The sequence below is a fragment of the Dipodomys spectabilis genome, unplaced genomic scaffold (assembly GCF_019054845.1).
Source record: "Dipodomys spectabilis isolate Male_0828 unplaced genomic scaffold, ASM1905484v1 ptg000241l, whole genome shotgun sequence".
NCBI classification, from domain to species: Eukaryota; Metazoa; Chordata; class Mammalia; order Rodentia; family Heteromyidae; genus Dipodomys; species Dipodomys spectabilis.
In genome coordinates, this window is record NW_024870918.1 from 5,231,085 (window position 1) to 5,254,391 (window position 23,307).

At 40.8% G+C, this 23,307-nt stretch overlaps 1 protein-coding gene across 1 annotated transcript in view; it reads left to right on the forward strand.

Moving 5' to 3' along the window:
* The first annotated feature begins 250 nt into the window (after positions 1-250).
* The window catches only part of CUNH9orf135 (chromosome unknown C9orf135 homolog), a 57,729-nt gene continuing 34,672 nt past the window's right edge, over positions 251-23,307 (forward strand). Inside the window, exons 1-2 of the mRNA XM_042699408.1 lie at positions 251-397; positions 19,350-19,458. Coding sequence (XP_042555342.1) covers positions 258-397; positions 19,350-19,458 — 249 coding nt within the window. The 5' untranslated portion in view covers positions 251-257. The remainder of the gene's footprint in view (positions 398-19,349; positions 19,459-23,307) is intronic.

A 23,307-nucleotide genomic window follows, 5' to 3' on the forward strand; every position in this document is an offset into this window, starting at 1 on the left:
CCCAGCCTGCAATCTCCCTCTCAACATCTGGACGTTGCAGTTTCCCATTCATAGCTATGAAGACCAGGGGAACAGAACTGTAAGATGGGAAGGAACTGCCCCTCATTGACTCCGCCCACTACGTTGACAAACACCTCCCCGCCCCCTTCCCTGGTTGCTTAGGAGACGAGAGACGCATAATCTTGTTCCTAGTTGGTTGGAGCAGAACAGGTGCAGAGGGAAATCCTTTGAGGTCTGTCCTCACCTCCAGTGTGGGTATGGAGAGTACAGATAACTCCCCATGGAGGAAACAACGCTGGTATGAGATGGGACCCACGGACTTGCTGGAGCGGAAGGGCTCTCTGACCCTCCGCTCCCAAAACAAGAAGTACTCCAAGCCTGTGTTGGTGCATTCCTGGTGAGCTGCCTGTTCTGAGTTCTTCCTGGGTTAGGGGCGGGGGAAAGGGAGGGAGGGAGAAATAGAAATGAGTTGAGACAAACAAGAGAAGGATAAAGAAGAGAGGAAAGAGAGTGGAGTGGAGAGGGAAGCAGGCACAGAAGAGAATGAGAAAAGGGCGGAGAAGAGAAAGAAGAAAAAAGTATAAAGAGGTGAGAAAGAAAAAAAGATGACAGCAGTAGAGAATGAACAATGAAACAGGTGACATTAAATAAGATGTATTGTACTCTCAGACATGTTGAGCACCCTCTATACAACTGCTTAAGGATCCTTTTTTAAAAGGGGGGAAAACAGTGAAATGGGAGAAGAGGGAACAAAGAAAGCAACTACCCACGGAGCCATGCACAGGTTCAGAGTAACAGCTGGGCAGCCAGGAGGGGCTGCTTCCCAGCACACGCCTGGACCTGCTACCCCAGAGACCCTACATCGCCACACATTGGCTTGCAAGTCACCTTACCGAAACAAGTAGTTCCTCTTTAAACAGTAGATTCTGTTAGAAGGCCCAGGCCATGGACTGGAGAGAAGAGTCGGTTGAGAGGCCCAGCCTCCAGGGCTGCAATTTCTTACACTGTGGGTGTGTATGGGAGGGAGGGAGGTGGAGGAGAGAAACAGGAGGAGTGACTTGGTAGCGATCTCTAAAAACCACCAAAGCCATTATTGGATGTTCTAGCCAGAACTCCTACAGACATATTTTTGACACAACGTCTGCTTACACTTCTTTTTTAATTAGTTGATTGTATTTAAAAGCAGGAGATTCACATAAAACACACTCAGAAGGCTGAAAGGCCTGATGCCATAGAAACAAAGACTTCACAAGGGCTGTTCGCAAGGACAATGTAAGAGTACTGCTCTCTCCTGAAGATGGAATTTATCCCTCTGCCTCCTGCGAAGAACTTCACTTCTATGCCTCTGGCCTGACTCCAGGCCAAACTTTCCATGTTTAAGAGTTGTACTTAGAGGCTGGGTGCTGGTAGCTACTTAGGAGGCTGAGATCTGAGGATCACAGTTTGAAGCCTGCCTGGACAGGAACATCTGTGAGGTTCTTATCTCCAATTAACCACCAGAAAGCTAGATGTGGAGTAATGGTTCCAGTGATAGAGTGGTAGCCCTGAGCAACAAAAAACTAGGGGACAGGGCCGAGGCCATGAATTCAAGCTGGAAGAAAAGAAAAGAATTGTGTTTAAGATTCACCTAGAGATTCTTTGCTACTAGAGTACTGTGTATGATGCCTATGGCTTCTCTCTTGCAAACATCCGAAGGCCTGCCCATTTCCTGCTTTCTTACACACTGACTTCCCTACCTGTATTTCTCATCTCAAACACTGACTCTCAGTCTGCATAGCATGAAAAATTATATACATTTGGAACCAAAAGCAACACTGTGGAATAGATACTTACATCACCCGTTTCACCCTTATATGGGAATTCCCATATGACTTTCAAGAAAAAAAAACACAGCTCTTCTGATTTCTGTTTATCCATAAGGATTTGGGTCATGACAGACATCAATATTGGAAGTTAGTGCTAAGGAGAAACTTTTGCAAAGGGGTAGTGTTTCTGCTCTCTTCTGCAATATCATTGCTTCCAAAGTTGCCCTGTGAAGAACATAGACCTACACAAGAAAATCTACCAGAAGAACATAAATGTAGAAAAAAGTAAGGGATCTGATGAGCAGAAAAAGGGTAGTGGAATACTGTGTCTCGGCCCAGCACCTGTTTGAAAATACAGAGGGCTCTTCTACTATTGGTTGTAGAAGGGAGATTTGGAAGCAAGAAGACAAATTCAACCCAGTGAACATTTATTGTGCTGTGCAAGCACTTTGCTAATGTGTTGGAACACAAAGACAGGAACACAAAAATTATCAATGAGGTAACTTTATAAAGCTCCTATTATCATGCCTGGAACATATAATCTACATTAAAGAACACTATTTAGTTTCACACAATGGTAAAATATTGGGCTCTAAGTTGAATAACACTGCTAGGTAAGAGTCAAGTGACCTGACTCTTCTAGGGTAGTGTGTCTGCCATTGTAAAAAGGGTAGTGTTAGAATTACCATATGATCAATGAACAGTGTGAAGTACAATCTAGCCTGAAGTACAGTGAACACAGGAAAGTTTGTTTATGTGTGTTAAAATATGATCATTGGTCTCAAGAAATGATAGGCCAGTAAGGAGACTAATGCTGATTAACTCAGTGTCAATTGATTTGTGCAAAATAGAGATGGGTATATGAAGGATGATGTGTGTGTGTGTGTGTGTGTGTGTGTGTGTGTGTGTGGTATGCCAATACTTGGGTGGAACTCGGAGGCTTTCTTGCTCATAGCTGCCCTTCTACTATTTGAACCATACTATAATCCAGAATTTTGCTGGTTAATTGGAAAGACTTTTTCCCTCAGAGTAGCTAGGATTACAGGTATGAACTACTGATGCCTAGCTAATTCCCTTTGTTATTGATAGTTAATTTGATCAGTGAATACATATTTGGATGGCCTTTCTATGAGTATTTGGTCAATTCAATGACCATACCTGTAGGTACAATCTGTAACTGAGAGACATTCTGTGTTATTTCTGATTATACAGTATAAACATTTGGATTTTTCCAGTTTCTCATTTGGCATGCAAGAGAAGGTTGTTTCAGCTTTACTGTGTGAATTACCAACAGTAGTGTATGATAGCCAGAATCAAGTGATACTCTCAGAACTGTTGCTAAGGGAGATCTCTGGTCCATATCTGGGACAAGACTTTGCCAATGAGCCGCCTCTTCACTATGACTAGAGTAGTAACTCTGGAACCATTTTTGCCCTCATTACACCTTGGTGCTTCTGCGTCACAAAGCATCTTTTCTAGAAATCCTCATTCCCTGCTGCTTCCGGTAGCTTCGTGGACCCCACCATCAGATGTTTTTAGAAATTTGGCTTTGAGATAAAATTATCTCCTGAGATGTCTTCCCACTCAATGGAAAAAGCAGAATAAGAACCAGCATCATTTCCACTTACCCTGAATACATTTTTCTCATAAAGGCCTCACTCACTTATTCAATTCACTCACTCAATCACTTACTCTTACTTTATGGCAAAACTGACCTCTCATAACAAGTGATAACAATTTAAACAACAACAACAACAAACCCAATCATTCAGATCTCCATGGAGATAGTGTCTGCTCTGGTCTCCATGGAGACACTCCATTTTAAGGACTCAGATTAATTATTTTTCTGTATTTGTAATTTCAATTAATTTTCTTTCTTGCCTACACCATAAATTAAACATGGCATTTTATTTCTTCCAACCCACTCTCCTATACCCTAATAGGAAAAAACAGAAAGGAAAGGGAAAAGGGAAAGAAAAATCAAATGGGGTAATTAAGGGTTAGGGGAACCTCGTTGTTTTAAAGATTTTTTAAAAAATCATTTAGGCATGAATAATAAATTAAAGGGGAAACCAGTATTTCAATGTAACCCTTCAGATTTTCCTCTATTGTGCAATCTGAATATGGAGTCCAGATATGTATTTAAGACACTCCACTTTCACTGGAGAGAGATAATCTAGTTTTAAAGCCCCAGGATATCATTAGTGTGCTCAACCAAAACAAATGTTTAGTTTGCGATTCCATTCTTCCTATGTTTAATCAATGATTTTCCTGGGTACTTACCTGGAATTATTTATAATCCCTCACATCACATAGGGCTAAACTACAGTTATGTAGATCTGGTCAGGCAACAATCCCATCTCCCTACATCTCGTACATATGCTTAAGAACTAGGATAAAAGGTAGAAATGAACAAAAAGTATGCATTAACCACTTGTTGCAGCCTGTCCCTTTGCTGTATTTTATTAGAGCCTTTCTTCCTAGCAACTCTCCAAACATTAACATAGACTCAGTCTCAGAAGAGAAAGTTTTTATTTTTTACTTTGTTGGTCCTGGGGCTTGAATTCAGGGCCTAGGTGCTGACCCTGAATCTCCTTGTGCTCAAGGCTAGCATTCTACCACCTGAGCCACAGCACCACTTTTGGCTTTTTCAGGGTAGTTTTATTGGAGATAAATGTCTCAGGGACTTTTCTGTCTGGGCTGGCTTTGAACCGCCATCTTTGGAAGAAAGTTTATTTTTGTGTACATTGAAAACTCTTTGGGGGGCTGAGAATGTGGCTTAGTGATAGAGTGCTTGCCTAGCATGCATGAAGCCCTGGGTTTGATTCCTCAGTACTACATAAACAGAAAAAGCTGGAAGTGGCACTGTAGCTGAAGTGGTAGAGTGCTAGCCTTAAGCAAAAGAAGCTCAGGGAACAATGCTCAGGCCCTAAGTTCAAGACCCAGGGCTGGCAAAAAAAAAAAAATCTGTTTGGTTGTATAGTTTCCATGCACACACATATAATTTAAACCAGAGAAAGGCGGTTTCTGTTGGGTTTCATGGTCAAGCAAGAAGAACAAGTATGAAGAACAAGCCTTAGAGCAAGGAATAAAGATACAATGAGGACTTTATGAGTGTTTATATAATTTATAAGGGCCTTGAGATAAGACTATAGTGTATTATAATTATGTACATCTTACCATGGTTAAGTGACACTTAGTAGTCAGAAACATTGAGTTTAAATTTGGGATCTGACAAGGGCTAGATTCATATACTGTAGCTGTAAGAATGAAAGCAGAAGCATGACTGGTAATGCATAGGCCCTTGTAGATTTGCTACTACCATCTGTTTCCTAGGAAGTCTGCTGCTGTGAGAAGAGAGGGAGTGGGCATTTTCCAACATGAACCCCTGAATCATCCTTCAAAGACAATTGCATGATTATTAAGAAAGCTTATGTTTCACTGGACTCACGTTGGATATTCGTTGGTATAGCAAGACCTCTTTGTTTTTGATTCTGTGCTTGTTATTCTATTGTACATCTCCCACATCTTGGATTACCACTTAAACACAATGTAATCTTTTTAGAAATGAAAAGGTAACAAAAAGGAACATCACCCCAAATTTAAAAAAGACTATAGTGTAGCACAAGACATAGTAAAACCAGTTGGTTTTCACAGCCATGATTTCGTGAAGCCCACAGGATAACATGGCACGTGACTTTGGAAGAGGCTAACACACGGGCCTCTATTTTGCTGTGGAGAATTGAATGCCAGAGCTAAACTTGTGTTGCTCCTTCTTACAGTGCCTGTCAAATCCTCAGGGACTGATGCCAGGTATTAAGGAGACTGGGTTCATGCAGGGACAAGAGATATTTACATTTTAAAGATGTATTTTTATTTCCTAACCCCAAAGTTCCAGACCCATAATAATATGTGGGCATAAATTTAATAGACAACTAAGGATTAAACAGAAAACCAAGGATACAGAAATAGGTTCACTATTCCTGGCAGGTAGCAGAATTCCAAATCTGCAAACAACTCAGATGAATAGATAAAATTTATCTTCTGGAGAGAATTTTCCTAACTGTTTGACTGCTGGTTACTAGAGATTCAAGCCAATTAAAGGTCATCTCTACCTCTTTGAGTTTCAACAGCTTGTTTTAGTTTAAAATAGTCCCTTTCAGAACAATGCCCACTCTTTGCCAGTCTTCCCTCCTCCTCCACATTCTGTATCTACCCCACCCCCAGGCCGTCTGTAGGTGCAAAGTACAGAGCAGTGTGACATTTGGCATTGGTGGTACTGGGTGAGCCATGTCCCGGTCTTACGGTTATGTCTGACACGTGTGAGTTCTATTGGTCTGTGGAAGATATTAGCCAGGGCTTCTCCTTAGAGGCTCCGTTCCACCTTGGCTCTTGCTGGTCTTGCTGATCTTTGTGTCAGCTCCCTCTCTCCTCCTGTCCCCTCCCCCCACTTCCACCCAGCCCATCCATGATTTAAGATTAACCCCCATAGACATTTCCACTCCAGAGCCCCATCCCTCAACATGGTGGTCTCTAGATGGCACAAAGATACTCCAGTCAGATTTCCTCCAGGTACGCTATAGAGGAGGTGACTGCACACTCTGATATTCTGGAAGTTTCCTTTTGGTCATCAGAGACAAATCAAAAGCCCTTCTTTCACTTTCTATAGCGTCCTTTTTTGGTTTTGGATGGGAAATTATACGGTTGCTCCCCCGTAATATTCTTGAGGACGTCTGGCTCTTGTTGTTAGTAGACGCTTAAGGAATTTAGAACTTTAATTTCACAACAACGTCCTACTTCTGACAAAAATATTCAGGATTGAAAATTTTTAATTTTTTTTCCAGTTAGAAATGAATCAGCAGTGGTTTAGTTTGCTTTATATTTCAGTCGCAACACTATTAATTCTTCCCAAGAAAAAATGAGTATGTGCCTGATTTATTAGAGCATACATTATTTTTTAACAGGAGGTCAGCAAAGTATAATGATTAATATTGGAAAAATAATAACTTTATACATCCTCCAAAAAATGTGTACTAGAGCCTCCTTTCTTTGGTTAAAAAAATGTATCTATCTGCATTGGAACAATAGTCATCTCATAAAATAAAATATTACTGAATGATGGGTTACTGAACTGTCCTTTTTTGCTATTCTGTTACTTCTATATTTGTCCTAAAGAACACACTTTGTTTCCACAGTAAGAATAAAGTAAAATTACTTTAAAAAAACAGATACCATTTTCTACAGCTTTGTCCCTGAAGCAACATTCTTTAAAGGATCAGAATGTAGACACAATAGTTCATCTTTTTCAGTTTGACTCATTTGGTATGGCTTATGAGTCTTTTTAAAGTATCTTTTTAATTGCTAGTTTATGTTGGGTAAAAAGTAGGATGCTATGCATCTTCGTTTGGTTTAACTACCCTTCATTCTTGTCTGTGTTCTATAATGGCAGCGCCTACACACTGTTATTTTTAATCTAGTTCTACGTTTTTCTTCCTCAATACATGCATGCTATCCACAAATGGTTTTTGAATGAAGTAGTTTTCTTCTGAGAGGGAACACTCTATTTTGTGAGAAAATTCAGATGATGCCGTCTCTTTTTTATTGACTACTTTTTGCTTTCTATACTTTGCTCTTTCAGGAAATTTCAACAAATTTTCCCCAAATTTAATTTCCAAACGATATTTTCCCCCAAAATGAATAATTAGAGAATAGTGATACTATGATTTTTATGGGAAGGTTTGCCCAATTTAACTGACATTTATGAAACTAAAACAATTTGGGTGTAAGATGAACCCTTGGAAGATGAATATAGAATAGACATTTCTTGTGGGCACATGCCAATTTGGGAAAAAAAAATGCTGTATCCAGGGGACTGTGTCTCGAACCAACTTCCTATCCATTGGCCCATCTCCTAGCTAGACAGTACACACCACAGCCTTCTCCTCATTAAAATGCTGCTGTAGTCATTCTTAGTCATCAAGCTTCCCTTCGTTTACCTCAATGATGATCTTTTTCTAGAGGGTTAAGGAAGGAGGTGAGAAGAATGTGGGACATAGTGACATCCAGACCCTCAAACTAATGGTTTGCCGCCATTGGTACAATTTTCTGTGTGTGTGCATCAGTACTGTAAGGTTGTAAGGGACAGATACTCAGTTGGTACTAGCCTAAACAATAGAACACATAAACTCCAGTGTTCATGCATGGTTGGCTATCAGATAAGGAAGGCAGAGGTACAACTGGACCTTAGGACCAGAAGAACGAAGGACACGACCGGATCTCACTTCATTTTTCTTTTCTTTTCCTCTTTGTCATGGATTTGCTTTCTGTTAGGACAGACTAGGAGAAATATGGTTGTTGCAATCAAAGTCCATAATTTGTACTTTTATCCCGCAAAGAAAGTTTGTCTTTAAGATATTTTCAGTTCCAAATTTAAAAAATTATAGGTCAGATCCCTCTATCCCTGTGTGAAGTATCTGTGTGCAGGTGAAATGAAAACAGGGTAGTTCTCCGATGGCCATGCCTATAAAGAAGAGTGCTGGGCTGGTAATCCAGAGGTAGCTTCCATACTAGAGAAGGAATTCCAAATTCTAAACATTCAGGTTCATAGCAAAATTTAGTATATGGCTTACTAATGCATGGGGAATTTCTTATCTCTGATTTAATTTGACCTTGGCCTCTCCCTCCCCCATTGAAGTGCACCAACTCAGTGTAGGTTAAAAAAGTTGACCACCTAGTGACCTTGCCTATAATCCTAGCTACTCAGGAGGCTGAGATCTAAGGATTGTGGTTCGAAGCTAGCCCAGTGAGGAAAGTTTGTGAAACATTTATCTCCAATTAAATCCAAAAAGCCAGAAATGGCTCTGTGGCTCAAACTGGTAGAGCACTTGAGCACAAAAACTCAGGGATGGTGTACAGACCCTGAGCTCAAGCCCCAGGACAATTCACTTTAGATGTAAAGAGTAGAAAAAAGAAATCATATATAAATGAGGCAAGCAAGTTCTTTGTAGTGCTTTGAAAAAGTGAATTATCAGTGAACCTGAATTTTGTGTTATTATTTTTGATAGGCACTGTAACATTTTATTGTTCTGTTTCCTTTATTTCATTCTGAAACATAATGCAGTTTTAATTGTCATTAGTCACACTAATGACACTTTGGTTTAACTAAGTTTTGATTCATCAGCAAAGATAATTAATTGACAGGAATATATATGATGTTTCATTGTTACAATATTAGATCCCTAATCAAATTGTACCTGGTTCAGTTAAATGGAAGACTAACTATAATGTTACTTAGTGATTGCTAAATAAACCTTAGTGCAAATAATTTAGTCTCCTTTAGTTGAAAGTGAGAGGAAGAATATCTTGAAATTAAAAAAAATCACAATTTTGTAAACACTGAGAAAAACTTTATACTGGTCATCTAGGAGCTAGAAACATTAACATTATTTTCTTCTGGTCACTGTTTTCTTTTTTCCATTGTTTCCTTTCTAGATAATGAGTGGAGAACTTATTTAATAAAATGCAAATGACACTTTAGTATATTTGCTAAAATATAGATCTCAGCCTCCTGAGGAGCTAGGATTACAGGCAAGGTCACCAGGTGGTCAACTTTTTTAATCCCCCACACTGAGTTGGTGCACTTCAATGGGGGAGGGAGAGGCCAAGGTCAAATTAAATCAGAGATAAGAAATTCCCCATGCATTAGTAAGCCATATACTAAAAATATACTAAAGCAAATATATTTAGTATATTTGCTAAAGGTTGTGGGTATAGCTCTGTGCTTTCCTAGCATGTGTAGGGTCTCAGTTGGATCTCTGGCAACACACACACACACACACACACACACACACACACACACACACACAGTTAAAATATATTTATTGAGTAATTGTCATGTATGTTAAAGACACTGCTGGGTTAGGTATTCATAGTGACTACCCTCTGTCTTTAGTACATCAGACATTATTGTGAGTCAGCAGGGGATGGTTAACTGACCAATTAAAATGCATTGTGATGCATTCTATAATCAAGGATAGGCCAGGTGTTCTGGAAGAATCCTAGAGAAGCATTGAACTTAGATTTTTGGATCAGATAAATTTTCCTAGAAGAGGTTTGCCTAGGCCCTTAGGATCTTCCAGAGAACTCTAAAGCATGGTATGCTGGTTCTCAATGATAAGAGAATTACCCCCTCTCCAGGAGTCTTTGAAAGTATGTATTGGGATTTCTTATTTCAGAGTATCTTGTGGTATAGAGTATGTGACTGCAAGAATTTTGACTCTTAGCCCTTTAGGAGGCCATGGTACCTAACCTTGCAGGTGGCATGCATCTGAAGTCAGTACCTTAAGCTTAACTTGTTTTTAAATGGCTGGGACAAGAAGGATGGGTTAGCAAAATCCATAATAAATCCATTCATTCAATTAGAGCAGGTGAATTCCCCTCACTATGGTATAAGGTGAATTCCCCTCACTATGGTATAAGGTGAATTCCCCTCACTATGGTATAAGAATCCTCAAGCTTTCAGAACCCAGTAGCATCTGCTTGCCCTGTAGGAATACAATCCAATAAATCAATGGGCCACTGCAGACACTCTCCTAGAGGTTAAGATACCATGACATTCTTACAGACTTCAAAGGGCTGTGTACAGTACTAGAGGAGTGGATCGAATGGTAGATTGCTTGCTTAGCAAGCCTGAGTTCAATTGTCAATACTATGAAACAGTCTGAATATTTGCCTGTTTTTAAAATTGCTATTATAAAGGTGATGGGCACAGGTGTTACTGTTTCCTAAGTCAGCTTCTTTTTGGACTGTGTCACTGCTTGCTTGGTTTTTAAATTGGCTTCCTCCCTCCCTCCCTCCCTCTCTCTTTCCTTCCCTCCCTCCCTCCCTCCTTCCCCTTCCTTCCTTCCTTCCTTCCTTCCTTCCTTCCTTCCTTCCTTCCTTCCTTCCTTCCTTCCTTCCTTCCTTCCTTCCTTCTTTCTTTCCTTCTTTCTTTTTGTCAGTCGTGGGACTTGAACTCTGGACCTGGGTGCTGTCCCTCAGCTCTTCAGATCAAGGCCACTAGAGCCGCAGTGCCACTTCTTGTTTTCTGGTGGTTTATTGGAGATAAAAGTCGCCTGGGCTGTGAATCACGATCCTCAGAGCTCAGCTTCCTGAGTAGCTAGGATTACAGGTGTGAGCCACCAGTGCCCAGCTTGGCATTTTCTCTCCGTGTTAAGCAATCCTTTGACAAATACAAATAATTTGCAAAGGTTGTCTCTGGCTGGGTTTGATTTATGTCAGAGTCAGAGCAGTGAATGTAATGTGTTCTGATTCCACCCCGCCCCTCCCGTCCCTGGAGCTTTGACAAAGATGCTACCCAAGGCATGTCCAAGGTCCTGCTGGACATTCAGGCACAAATTGAACCTATTCTCCCACTATCAAACCATCTGGACCTAATACCATTTGAATTTTATCTATTTTGTCCCAGGTCAGACAATCCATCATAATCAATAAGTGCTCCTTATGGCATGCTCAAAGTCATTATTTGGTCATTAATCAGACTGATGTTTACTTAACTGGAAGAGCAGACATCGCTTCCTGCTGTTTATTCCTAGTTTCCTTTCAATGTCCTCCACAGGCCCTTCTGGGTTCAAAGCTTTTCTCTGAAGATAATTTATACTAATGATTGATGTTATTTACATACCATTCGATATATGTTGAGTGTAGAAAAAGATTTCTCTGTCTTCACCAAGTGACTTTCTTTTGGGGCTTATAGTTCTGTGGTTTCATGGTAATGATGCACAAATCTCATATGGCATGAGACACTTTGGAAAACAAAAAATCGCTCTTCATAAGTCTGAAATGTCATTGTTTTTCCCTCCCAAACATAAGATTCTCTTTATTGACACTGAAAATCGATCTCAAAGTCTTCATTTGTCAGTTGGGTAGCTGTGCCACCAAATAACTCTACCTTGGCATACAAATTTTTTGCTCATGAAAGCTTTGAAGAGGATTGTCAAACATTTCTTTACAGTCTCAGCTTCTATTGGTGTTATACTTCTAATATGTTAGAGAATGTAGCTGATTCTCAAGGGTAATTTTTGTAAAGTCTTAGATAGCAGAGGATTCTAAAACAACAGAAAAGGTATCTTTCTCCTTTCATTTATACTATATTTACAGCAAGAACACAATAGCTGACAGCAGAGCTGTGAGCTACATTAATAATTCTAAAATTTAATGTTAATATATTCTGCCATCTGGAGTTTTAACTCAACATTGTTTAACGCCTCTGTGATCTGCAAAGACAAAAAAATGTGTCTCTTGTCAAGTAACCAGGAGTTAGAACGGGGCTCAGATTCTCATTCTTCTCATGCCAGCCATTGCTCAGATCAAAACTCCCTCTTCAGTCAGTGAGATGCATCTGGATATTGAGAGTCTTCCCATTAAACAAGTGGATTAATAATTCCCCTGGAGACAAGCTGGTGTTGCAAAAAAAACAAGCTTGTCTGTATGCGTGATCACTTCCTTTTGGTGAATGTGATGCAGACTAAGATGACCTCCTTTAAGGGTATAGACACGTTTGAAAGCCTTTGTTTTCAGCAGTTATATTAAGCTCGCTCACAAGATGTAGGAATAGGAAATCAATCAATCAAGACAGATTTAATGAGTATTTACAATGTGTCAGACTATGCTAGTCATGGAGATCACAAAGATGAATAATAAAGCACACACACACACCACACACCACACACACACACACACACACACACACACACACACACACACACACACACACACACACACACACACACACACACACACACACACACCAATCCCTGTATCTACTAAGGGAAACTCCAGATATTCTCACATAGCCTATAAAACAAAACTAAAGATGACATAGTAATAGAGGGACTGGATGAACTCTACTGTGTCTCGGACTCGTTTGTTTAGTCCTGAATCTTACTTCAGGGAGGCTTCTAGATCTGATTTGCTAAGGACTCAGATATCAGGAAGGAAACTGCTTGTCTCAACAGATTTTCTTGATAAGTCATGACTCAAGGTGGAGATGGGTGGAGGGCTTAGATGGTGACTGGAAGCTGTGTACAATTGGATATGCTGGACATTGGTCTAGCATGGGCCTCCTGTGCTGAACTTTACCATACCTGCTATTGTCTGAGTCTTCTAAATCATCCCAAGCATCATTTTTCTCTTTATTTTTGGCAACACAATCCAGACTTATGTAGTCTGCAGTTTGGATTTTGTTCTATCAGTCCTCTCTCCATTCCTGATTCTCTTCATGGTGTTAAAACAAAGTTACCACAAATTTAGAATTTGAATTGGCTTTTGTTTGAAGTTTTATAACCAGGCAATATCTCTTTCCAGGAAATAGAGTAAGCTCTCCATTGGATAGAGCAGAGAATATTGTCATTATAGGCAGAACGAAGTTGAAAAAAATAGCAGATAGAGAACAAAAATGGATTAATCTTTTTATTTCATATATACGAATATATATATATATATACATGTATTAGTCATGTTAGAAGTGACCTTTATGATAGAGTTACAATGAGAGGACTTTTATCATCTCATCATCAGGTAGGCTGAGTTCTCCTGTGCTTTTGGAAAACTGGCCTGTTGGATTCTATAGAATTAGCACAGTGATTTCATTCTGGTTTCATCTGCTCTGCTAAGGTCTGGTATAGAATACTTTTCTAAAGCAATGGCCTCTGAAAAACGGTGTTACTTTGTGACTTTGTTTCTCTAACACACAGTAGAGAAAACAACTTTCATCTACTGATAATTATGTTTCAGATAAATCTTGATGATGATGATGATGATGATGATGATGATGATGTGTGTGTGTGTGTGTGTGTGTGTGTGTGTGTGTACCAGTCCTGGGGCTTGAACTCAGGGTCTGGGTATTGTCCCTGAGCTTTTTCACTCAAAGATTCAGTTCTGTGCCGCTTGAACCACAGCTCTATTTTCAGCTTTTTGCTGATTAATTGGAAATAAGAGTTTCACAGATTTTCCCTGCCTGGGCTGGCTTCTAACTGTAATCCTCACAAATCTGCCTCCTGAGTAGCTAGGATTAGAGGCATGAGCCATGTGTACCCAGTTGATAAATATTTTTTATAAAGAGCTACTTACATCTGCAGCCTTCAGCTCTGGTCTTGATAAAACAATGTCTTCAGCAGAAGCAAGATTTTCTTCAGGGAAAATCTGGCACTGCTGATAAGAGGTCCTACAGACCTTCCTCCCAGCTTGGATGTCCAACTGGCCTTGAAGACTTGTTTCAGGCAGTTAACAGATACTACAGGTATCCATCATCTTTGGTCATGAACTAAGTTAAGTGCTGTCAAATTTATGCTCAGATGAATTAGCATATGCAAGAGACTATAGATCTGACTGCCAATGATGATTTTTGCATTAGTCCAAGGTGACATAGAAACTGTAATGACAATATAGCATATTTACTCATTGCTGAATTTATTCACTTCAAAGGACTGAGATTGTTTTTGCTGATTTTTGGTGTAAATATCTTATTTTTAAAGAAGATAGATGATTCTTTTATTCTGAATGTGCTTGTCAAAATAAAGTTGACAGTTTTATATTTGTTCTTCCTTATTTGGGGAGGAAGCTTGGCTCTTCCACAAAGCAATGTTTTGGAAATCATTGACCCAAGAATCTGGGATTGCAGCTGTCTTCATAGCTTTCTCAGCCTCACTGCTAATGATACTGAGGCCAGATTTTTTTGTTGCTGTTGCTGTGCATGATTGCCTGTGTACCAGAATGTCTAGCACCATCATCAACAGCGACTTGCTAGACTGCTAACAACCCACCCTACTCAGATGTTACAATGAAATGACAGGATTTTTTGCTTGTTTTTGCTTGTTGATGAAACTGAGGTTTAAGCTCAGCCTCGTGCTAGGCAGGTACTCTACCAACTTGAGCCATTCTCCTAGCCCTTTTTGCATTGGTTATTCTTGAGATAGGATCTCACTTTTTCCCTGGGCGAATGTGGACTGCAGTCCTCCTGCTTTGCTTCTTTGTATGGCTGGGAGTGACAGGTATATGCCAACTGTGCCCAGATGTTTGTTGAGATGAAGTCTTACAAACTTTTTGTGCTGGCTGGGCCTGGTATTGCTATTCCCTCAATTGCTGCCTCCCAAGAAGTTAAGATGACAGACTGTAGCTGCTAGACTTAGCTAGATTTCATTTTTCATGTTTTGCATTTGTTTTTGTTTCAGGTAATCATGCTATTCAGCTCAGGCTGATCTTGAACTTGTGATACTTACAATAAAAAATGTCACTGATTAGGCTTGCTGATGTAAATCTGAAAACCCAGCCATCAGGAGGTTGAAATAAAAGAAATGCTATTGGAGGACAGCCTCAGCTCTATATGAGTTCTAAGTTCATGGGCTTCATTGCAACACCTGTTTTCAATGATAACAACAAAAAGTCTCCAAATATGAACACATGTCTGCTTTGTCTGCAGTGTCTGTGGGGGTTTGGTAGTGACAAATGACCTCCTCCCCCAAACAAGCCCTATTGATTTGGAGCAGAATTTTTCAAATTATGGTCTCAACCCACTAGTGCATGGTGAACTTATGCAATACATAAGAAACAAATCCTTTCAATAAAGGGTGTTGGGGAAATTAGATATCCATAGGAAGAATGAAATTGGACCCTTCTTGCTCACTAAGTGTAAAAATAGTCTCAAATGGATTAAAGATTTAGATGTAATACATTATACTACTAGGATAAAATATAGAGGAAATGCTAGACTATAGAAGAAATATGAGACTAAGATGTAGAGGACATTGGGAAGTTTAAAGATTTGGGGGGGGTCAAGATCTTAAAAGCACAAGAAACAGGAAGAAATAGACAAATGAAATGGCATCAAACTAAAGAATGGAAGCCAGGGCAGAGACAGCCTACAGAAGGGAGAAAGTATTTGCCTTTCTTCTTCTGACAGAGGGTTAATACTCAGAATGCGTTAGAAAAAACTTTACAGCAACAAACCAAGTAATCCAATTTTTAAAACAGGAGATGTACACACGGCACTAGGTGCATGCCAGTGTTCAATGCTGTGGATAGATCTGTGGTGGGACGGCCGAGGATTGAGGAGTTTCAGCAGATGTAGGCAAAGCCACTCAATGACAGCAAAGATGGATTTTTACTTTTCTGGACCTCATACTTTTCTAACAGTTGGGTAAAACTGCCACTTGACTGATGATAAGGTTTTCCCACCTGATTAGAGATGAAACTGAAAGAGAAATTGAATCCAATTTTGGAGAAATAAAGTTGCAACTGTCAGACACCAGATTTTTGAGGCCAGTCAGTGTTTACTATGTATAGATGTCTGTGATGCTTCAAAATATAGGGCCTTTCTTCTTACATTTAATCCCTATGAAAATCTTAAGTAAAATTCTCTGTCTCTGTCTTTGTCTGTCTCTTTTATTACTTTTTGAGGCTGTACTAGAACTTGAACTCAGGGCCATAAATGTGGTGCCCATCACCACTTCCAGCTTTTTGCTGGTTAATTAGAGATAAGTCTCATGGACTTTTCTGCCTGGTTTCAAACTGTGATACTCAGATCTCAGCCTCTTGAGTAGCTAGAATTATAGGCAAGAGCCACTGGCACCTGGCTTTTCTTTTGTTATTCTTTCTTTCCTTCTCTCTCTCTCTCTTTCTTTCTTTCTTTCTTTCTTTCTCCTTTCTCTCTCTCCCTTCCTTCCTCCCTCCCTCCCTCCCTCCCTCCCCCCTCTCTCTTTCTCTCTCTCCTCTCTCTCTTTCTTTCCTTTCTTTCTTTCTTTCTTTCTTTTCTTTCTTTCTTTCTTTCTTTTCTTTCTTTCTTTCTTTCTTTCTTTCTTTCTTTCTTTCTTTCTTTCTTTCTTTCTTTCTTTCTTTCTTTCTTTCTTTCTTTCTTTCTTTCTTTCTTTCTTTCTTTCTTTCTCCTTTCTCTCTCTCCCTTCCTTCCTTCCTCCTTCCCTCCCCCTCTCTCTTTCTCTCTCTCCTCTCTCTCTTTCTTTCCTTCCTTCCTTCCTTTCCTTTTTTTTTCTGGACCTGGGTGCTGTCCCACAGCTCTTCAGCTCGAGGCTAGCACTCTACCACTTGAGCCACAGCGCCACTTCCGGTTTTCTCGTGGTTTATTGAAGAGTCTCACACACTTTTCTGCCCAGGCTGGCTTCTAACTGTGATCCTCAGCTCTCGGCGTCCTAGGTAACTAGGATTACAGGAGTGAGCCATGGGCACCTGGCAGTATCATTTCTATTATCATTTTGCACAAATGGAAAAGGGAAGCATAGAAAGGTCACATGGCTGGGACCTGGCTGAGCAGTGACTTAACTCTGTGGTCTTGTCCGCTTTACAATTTCTTAATGATGTTTGATATCCCTACCCCTGAGCATGTGAGAACTTTCTGTCAGGCTCTCGTAAAAATGCTAATGAGTTATCAGGGTCATTATTGTAACTTGATGCCCAGGTAGAAAGAGAGAAGACTCACATGCTAGTATTCTGCCTGCTTTCCCACCTTGGCTCACTGGCTGCCATATTCTACCATAGAGCTCTGCCCCATGCTCAGAGGTGGGGGCCAAGAGTGTTAGGAGAACTTAGTGCAGTGGTTGGGACCCGATATGTGAGATGGAGTTGAGGGAGCAGGCCCCAATCGGGCTCAGGTTAAAGATGCTGTCTGTCTGCATCCCACTGTACCACACTCAGCACATGGCAGGCTTTTTTCTTACCTGGTTGTTTCTATCTCTGGCTGGACTGGAAGTAAGTGAGAAGTGTCTCCGTCAGGATCACTCCCCAGTTCATTTTCCAGCCCAAGGCCTGGTGTGAGTAGTAGTCTCAGTCCATTTTCCATTGGTGTAAGAGAATGTCTGAGACTGGATAATGTATAAAGGAAAGAAGTTCGTTTAACTCATGGTTCTGAAGGCTGGAAGTCCGAGATCAGGTGATCACATTTTTGGAGGGCCTCATGGTACATCACACATGGCAGAAGAGGAGGAGGAGGAGGAGGAGGAGGAGGGGGAGGGGGAGGGGGAGGGGGAGGGGGAGGGGGAGGGGGAGGGGGAGGGGGAGGGGGAGGAGGAGGGGGAGGAGGAGGAGGAGGGGGGGGGGAGGAGGAGGAGGGGGAGGAGGAGGAGGAGGAGGGGGAGGAGGAGGGGGAGGAGGAGGGGGAGGAGGAGGGGGAGGAGGAGGAGGAGGAGGAGGAGGAGGAGGAGGAGGAGGAGGAGGAGGAGGAGGAGGAGGAGGAGGAGGAGGAGGAGGAGGAGGAGGAGGAGGAGGAGGAGGAGGAGGAGGAGGAGGAGGAGGAGGAGGAGGAGGAGGAGGAGGAGGAGGAGGAGGAGGAGGAGGAGGAGGAGGAGGAGGAGGAGGAGGAGGAGGAGGAGGGACAAGTGCAGAAGATGCCCACACAAAAGGGAGCATCAGCTTATCCCTGGTCTCTAGGTGACAATTTCGTCATTCAACAGTGACTGGTAGGGCGGCCTGGGAGAGATGGGTGAGAATTCTGAGAGGCGTGACCTGGATCAAGGCACAATGTATTCATAAACTACTTCGTTGAATGACAACTTTGTACAACTACTTAAAGATAATTTTCTTACAAGACGAGAACTCAGTACTATGAGAAGTGACCCAGTAATGAGAGAAAGTCATAGTCCCTCTTAATGCCCACATCAACTTACAAAGGCCCAACCTCTGACCCCGCTACATAGTATGTCAACTTGAGTTTCATATTGAACGATATTCAAATCACACCAAGTAGATTTCTAAGAGTATCTGCTGAATGAGCAAATGGATGGATGGTTGAATTCTCTAGTACTTGAGTACTTGAGTGTCTCTTATACAAGCTAGTTTGGTATCCCAAACAATGCTTACTCTCAGTTTGTTTTGTTTCATTGAAGAATGCTTTATGGAAGTAGCTGCTTTCATAAATCAGCTACTTATGTTACCAGCATAAAACTTCCTTTCCATTTCTTACTCTCAAATCTTTCTCCTTTAATTATTCTCAACTGCTCTTATACAACAGAGGTTTGGAAGTTTTTCCTCTTCATGTATACTTCAGAGAAGCATTCTTCTTTTTCTTCTCCTCCTCCACCCCTCCCCCTTTTTTTAGCTTATGGTTAATGATCAGATTCCTCTAACTGCTCTTTAGAAAGTACGAAGCATGGGTTATCAATCACTATGAACAAATACTCTGCCATCCTACTTTGAAAAATACGTATAATTAAAATTCACGGTTGAAAGAATTTCTAAAGTGGCAAGTTGCTTTTCTAAGATATTACCATGTCTTATTTTGGAATTTACATTCAGTAACTAATCTACATTATGAAATGAGATCCAGTTCATTGGAGTTCCTGAATAATTACTGTGTAGATACCGAGTGCTTTCTGCTTGCAGGAAAAGTTGCCTCAGCTACTTGAAAAGTGATTTTAAAAAATACTTTGTTCTAGACTCAATTTAGAACTAGAATAACACCACAAATACAATCAATTTTCATTGGATAATTTTAAAACATGTAATGCAATACATAATAAATACGATTTATCCCTTCTGAAGGCACCACGAAAGACAAGCTTTTCCCAAAGATTATGATACAGAGAATACGGACCAAGTAATAAACTTGTGTAAATCCTCATATCATCGACTCGGAACTGAGGAGCCTCCCGTAAGTAGCTGTTGTTAATTTCTGTAAGTCTGGACACTTCGGTGTAGCCATGCAAGTAAGAACCAAGAGGAACATGTGTTTAGCACTGCCATCTTTACTTTGGTGAGTTACTTTGGCTGGTGTGTCCTTCACCAAGCCTCCCTGTAAAACGCACCTGACTTTCTATTGTTATTGGGGAGATGTAAAGCAAACACAAAGTGCTCAATGGAGTGCCTGGCTGTATTAGTTAGCTTTCTATTGCTAGAATGAAATACCCGACACGGGCTTGCAGTCAAGAGAGATTTGTTTTGGCTGGTGATGTGGGAGGTCAAAATTCAAAATCACGTGGTCCTCTTGGTTTGTGTGTCTGGGGAGGGAGATTGTTGGGATGAGCAGCCCTATCTTGATTGTGGGGAGCAGAGGGAGACTGTGGGAACAGATGTGCGTTTGAGAGCACATCCCAGTGAACTCACTCAGGACCCTATCTCTTACATTTCCCAATGTTACCCATTCTGGAGACCAAACCTCTAACACATAAGCCTTTTGTGAGGTAAATTCAACACCCAAACTAGAGCGCAGGCATATGGTAGGTGCTCAAGGAATTGCTATTATTTTTGTGCTGCTGTGCTGGCCTGGGAAATCATTATTACTGAGTGGGGGTGTGGGCGTTCACTTCTTGACCTGAGATTATTGCTCCTATCTTGGAAATGAGAGGCCATCTCCTGGGTTAGTCAGAGGGTGTTAGTCATAGAACTGCAGGATTCACTGTTCTGGAATTTGAGTTAAGCGAGGAAGTCTGGGACCCAAGAACAGACCAGAGAGAAGCAAAGGGCGATTTTCAAAAAACCCTGTAACATTGCTTTATCCAGGAGAAGAGAAAGCTTGCCTGCTTCCAGCAAGCCGCCATTGTGAGTCTTCATGAAGAGAATTATCGGAAACAATTGCACAAGTGCCTAAGAGAAGAGGAGTCTGTTACTTTGAATGTCCTCCAAGCTCTAAGACACTAGTGACAGTTAAGAGAGTATGAGCCAACTTAGCATTAAGCCTTTCACCCCTCTTTCCCCATCAGCCAGACCTGGCAAGAGTTCAGCAGTAGAAAAGCAGCAGCAAGGGAAACAGCAGCATCTAAGCAAAGCTCAACTCACTGTAGGCTCCCAGGTCTAAAGTAGCACCGATCCAGGGACAGGGAAACATATATGCAAGACAAAAACTTATCACTAGACTGGGAATGTTCTTAAGTAGAATGAGATCCTCCTTGAAGTTTGAGAGGCTGAGAAAAGCTGTGAGATCAGCCTACAATCTCTTTCCCTCCAGAGGAAGGAAAGAACTAGCTGTGCATGAGCTAGTGGAATGGACAGTTTAGTTAAGATTAACTTGCTTCCTGATTGTATTGTGTTGATACAGTGTTGATCCATTCAGTAAGATGGCCACTTTAATATTACCTCATTTCATTCTCTAGTACCATGAGTGCAGAAATTGAGATCATGTGAAGTTGAAACAAAAACTATGTAAGTCAGAGGTTATGATCTAAGATCTTGAATCCTTTCACAAAATATCTCTTGGAGGATCAAACTTCTCTGTCACTAGTGCCATGGTTTTTCTTTTCTGCCAGTCCTGGGGCTTGAACTCAGGACCTGGGCACTGTCCCTGGGCTTCTTCAGCTCAAAGCTAACATTCTACCACTTGAGCCATAAGACCACTTCTGGCTTTTTCTGCTTATGTGGTACTGAGGAATCGAACCCAGGACTTCATGCATGCTAAGCAAGCACTCTACCACTAAGCCACATCCTAGGTTTTTCTTTTATTTTTTTCAGAGCTGAGGATCAAATTCAGCACTTGCCTGGCAAGTGCTCTTCCACTGAGGTAAATGTCCAACCCTTGCCATGGCTCTTTTACTCTCCTACAATGCATCCTGATTAGGTTTTGGTCTGACTTGGGAATAGTCTCCTACATCTTAGCTACAACTTTTGTCTTGCTTATGAATTATATCCACACATATGCTAGCTAGCCCTTCCTATGTGCTCCCTTTCGTGAATGGCCTTCTTACCCTTTCTAGTTCTCTTAAGACCGCTGCTGAGTTGTGCTGCTTATATCTACTAGTGATTCTGGTTAGCTGATTGAAGGTCTCTTGGCACTTAGATTGTGCTACAAAAGTTAATGTGGACATCATTTTTTTTTTTGGTGACAGTATTTAAAACAGCACTATCTGTGCTTACATTAGGGCTAAGTTTCCAAAAGGTCAAGAATGTAACAGTAGTTTCACAAGCCAAAGTGAAGTATTAGGTTACTTATGGGAGAATTCCAAATAAGATAGTGCCATTAGGCCCACATTCACCTGAAGAGGATTGAAACATAAGAAGAAGTTAAGAGTCCCGCTGGAAGTCAAATTAGGAGATTTGAATCCAGTCAAAAACATCCTGTATCATGGGAAAGGCCATTGCTTTTCCCAGACAGGACCTTGACGTCTACTAGAGGGGAAACTAAGAGGTCAGCTTCAAACATCTATGTGTCAGAAAGGTCAAATATAGACATAACTAGAGGAGCCAGCCTCTCCTGCATTGCATTTACTTCTTTCCTCATATCCTGGTACTCATGACATCATCCTTCAAGACAGTTGAGAAGAAGCCAATTATACACGTGCCCTCCCCGCTTCCCCCAGTAGGACATGTCAAAGCAAACCCAGGTGGGTGGAGGAATGAGATTCTTCAACTTTAAAAATGTTTGAAGTTTCAACTGTTACAGGGATTGGCTATTTTATTTACTGTAGGAAGACCCTTGGGACAGAAACAGCTGAAAAATGTTTATAGTATCCCAGAGTAACCAGAAAAAAAATCCTGGGGCTTATATTTCACTGAGCATGAGAAAAGTCCAGCCCCTCCAAGTGACAAAGGATAGGCAGGGATGGAGAAAGGGGATAGGAAAGGATGGAAGAGGAAAGTGAGCAGGGATGGAGGAAGAATGGGTTTGTTTTGTGACTCTCTATACTCACAGCTTCCACATGTTCAATACCCCAGTTATCTACTTGTCTATAAAAGAGATACTCATTCTTATTTTCCCTTTCCTTAGTTTTCTTCATGTCACTTAAATCACTGGACACATTGTCACAAAAGAAGGGACTTTGTTTCCTATCACATCACTATTTTGTAGAACCTAGCACTGAGTGACGGCTTAATAGGTGTTTGCAAAAGAAAGGCAGGAAGGTTTTTTAAAGCAGGTATAACAGCTACATTGGATAAGAGGGATTTAAATCACGTTATCTTAGGCCAGTGTGCACAAACGTATGTCTATATTCTTCACCTTCAGTGTCTATTTACATATTGCTTTGTGGAAATATTTCTTTATGCTTAGATAATAGCTTGGGCAGGTTATCATTCTTTTTATAGTAATTATTAGATAACTGACAAGTGTATTTGGTCATATTTCCATAAAAATATTTTACCAACATGATGGATTTCACTTAAAGCTAAATCTTTTCTCCTTCATCCTTAAACTACAGCCTCTTCTAAGTCTGGGGAAGAAAGCTGAGGGGAGGAATGAGGCAAAACTGGCTGATTTTCTGTTTTTCTGCTTGCTCTAATCTTCCTTTCCCTCAGACAACTGGACAACCAGAAAGGCCTTTTTTGTGATTGACTACTATTAATTACTTGACAAAGACTGTTTCTGTGGCCAAAGAAATGATTTTATTAGCTGATAGAACACAACTAAGAAATTTGTTCAAGATTTACTTCTCCTAAGGATATGAAATAAGCGTGTTGTAAAAGCTGTAACAGGTGACAAAGGATTAAAATTATTTTTCTGATGATAGCCTGAGTCCCATTTGATCAAAAAAGTACAGGTTCTATTTTGGGGGATCACTCTGGGATCTTTTGG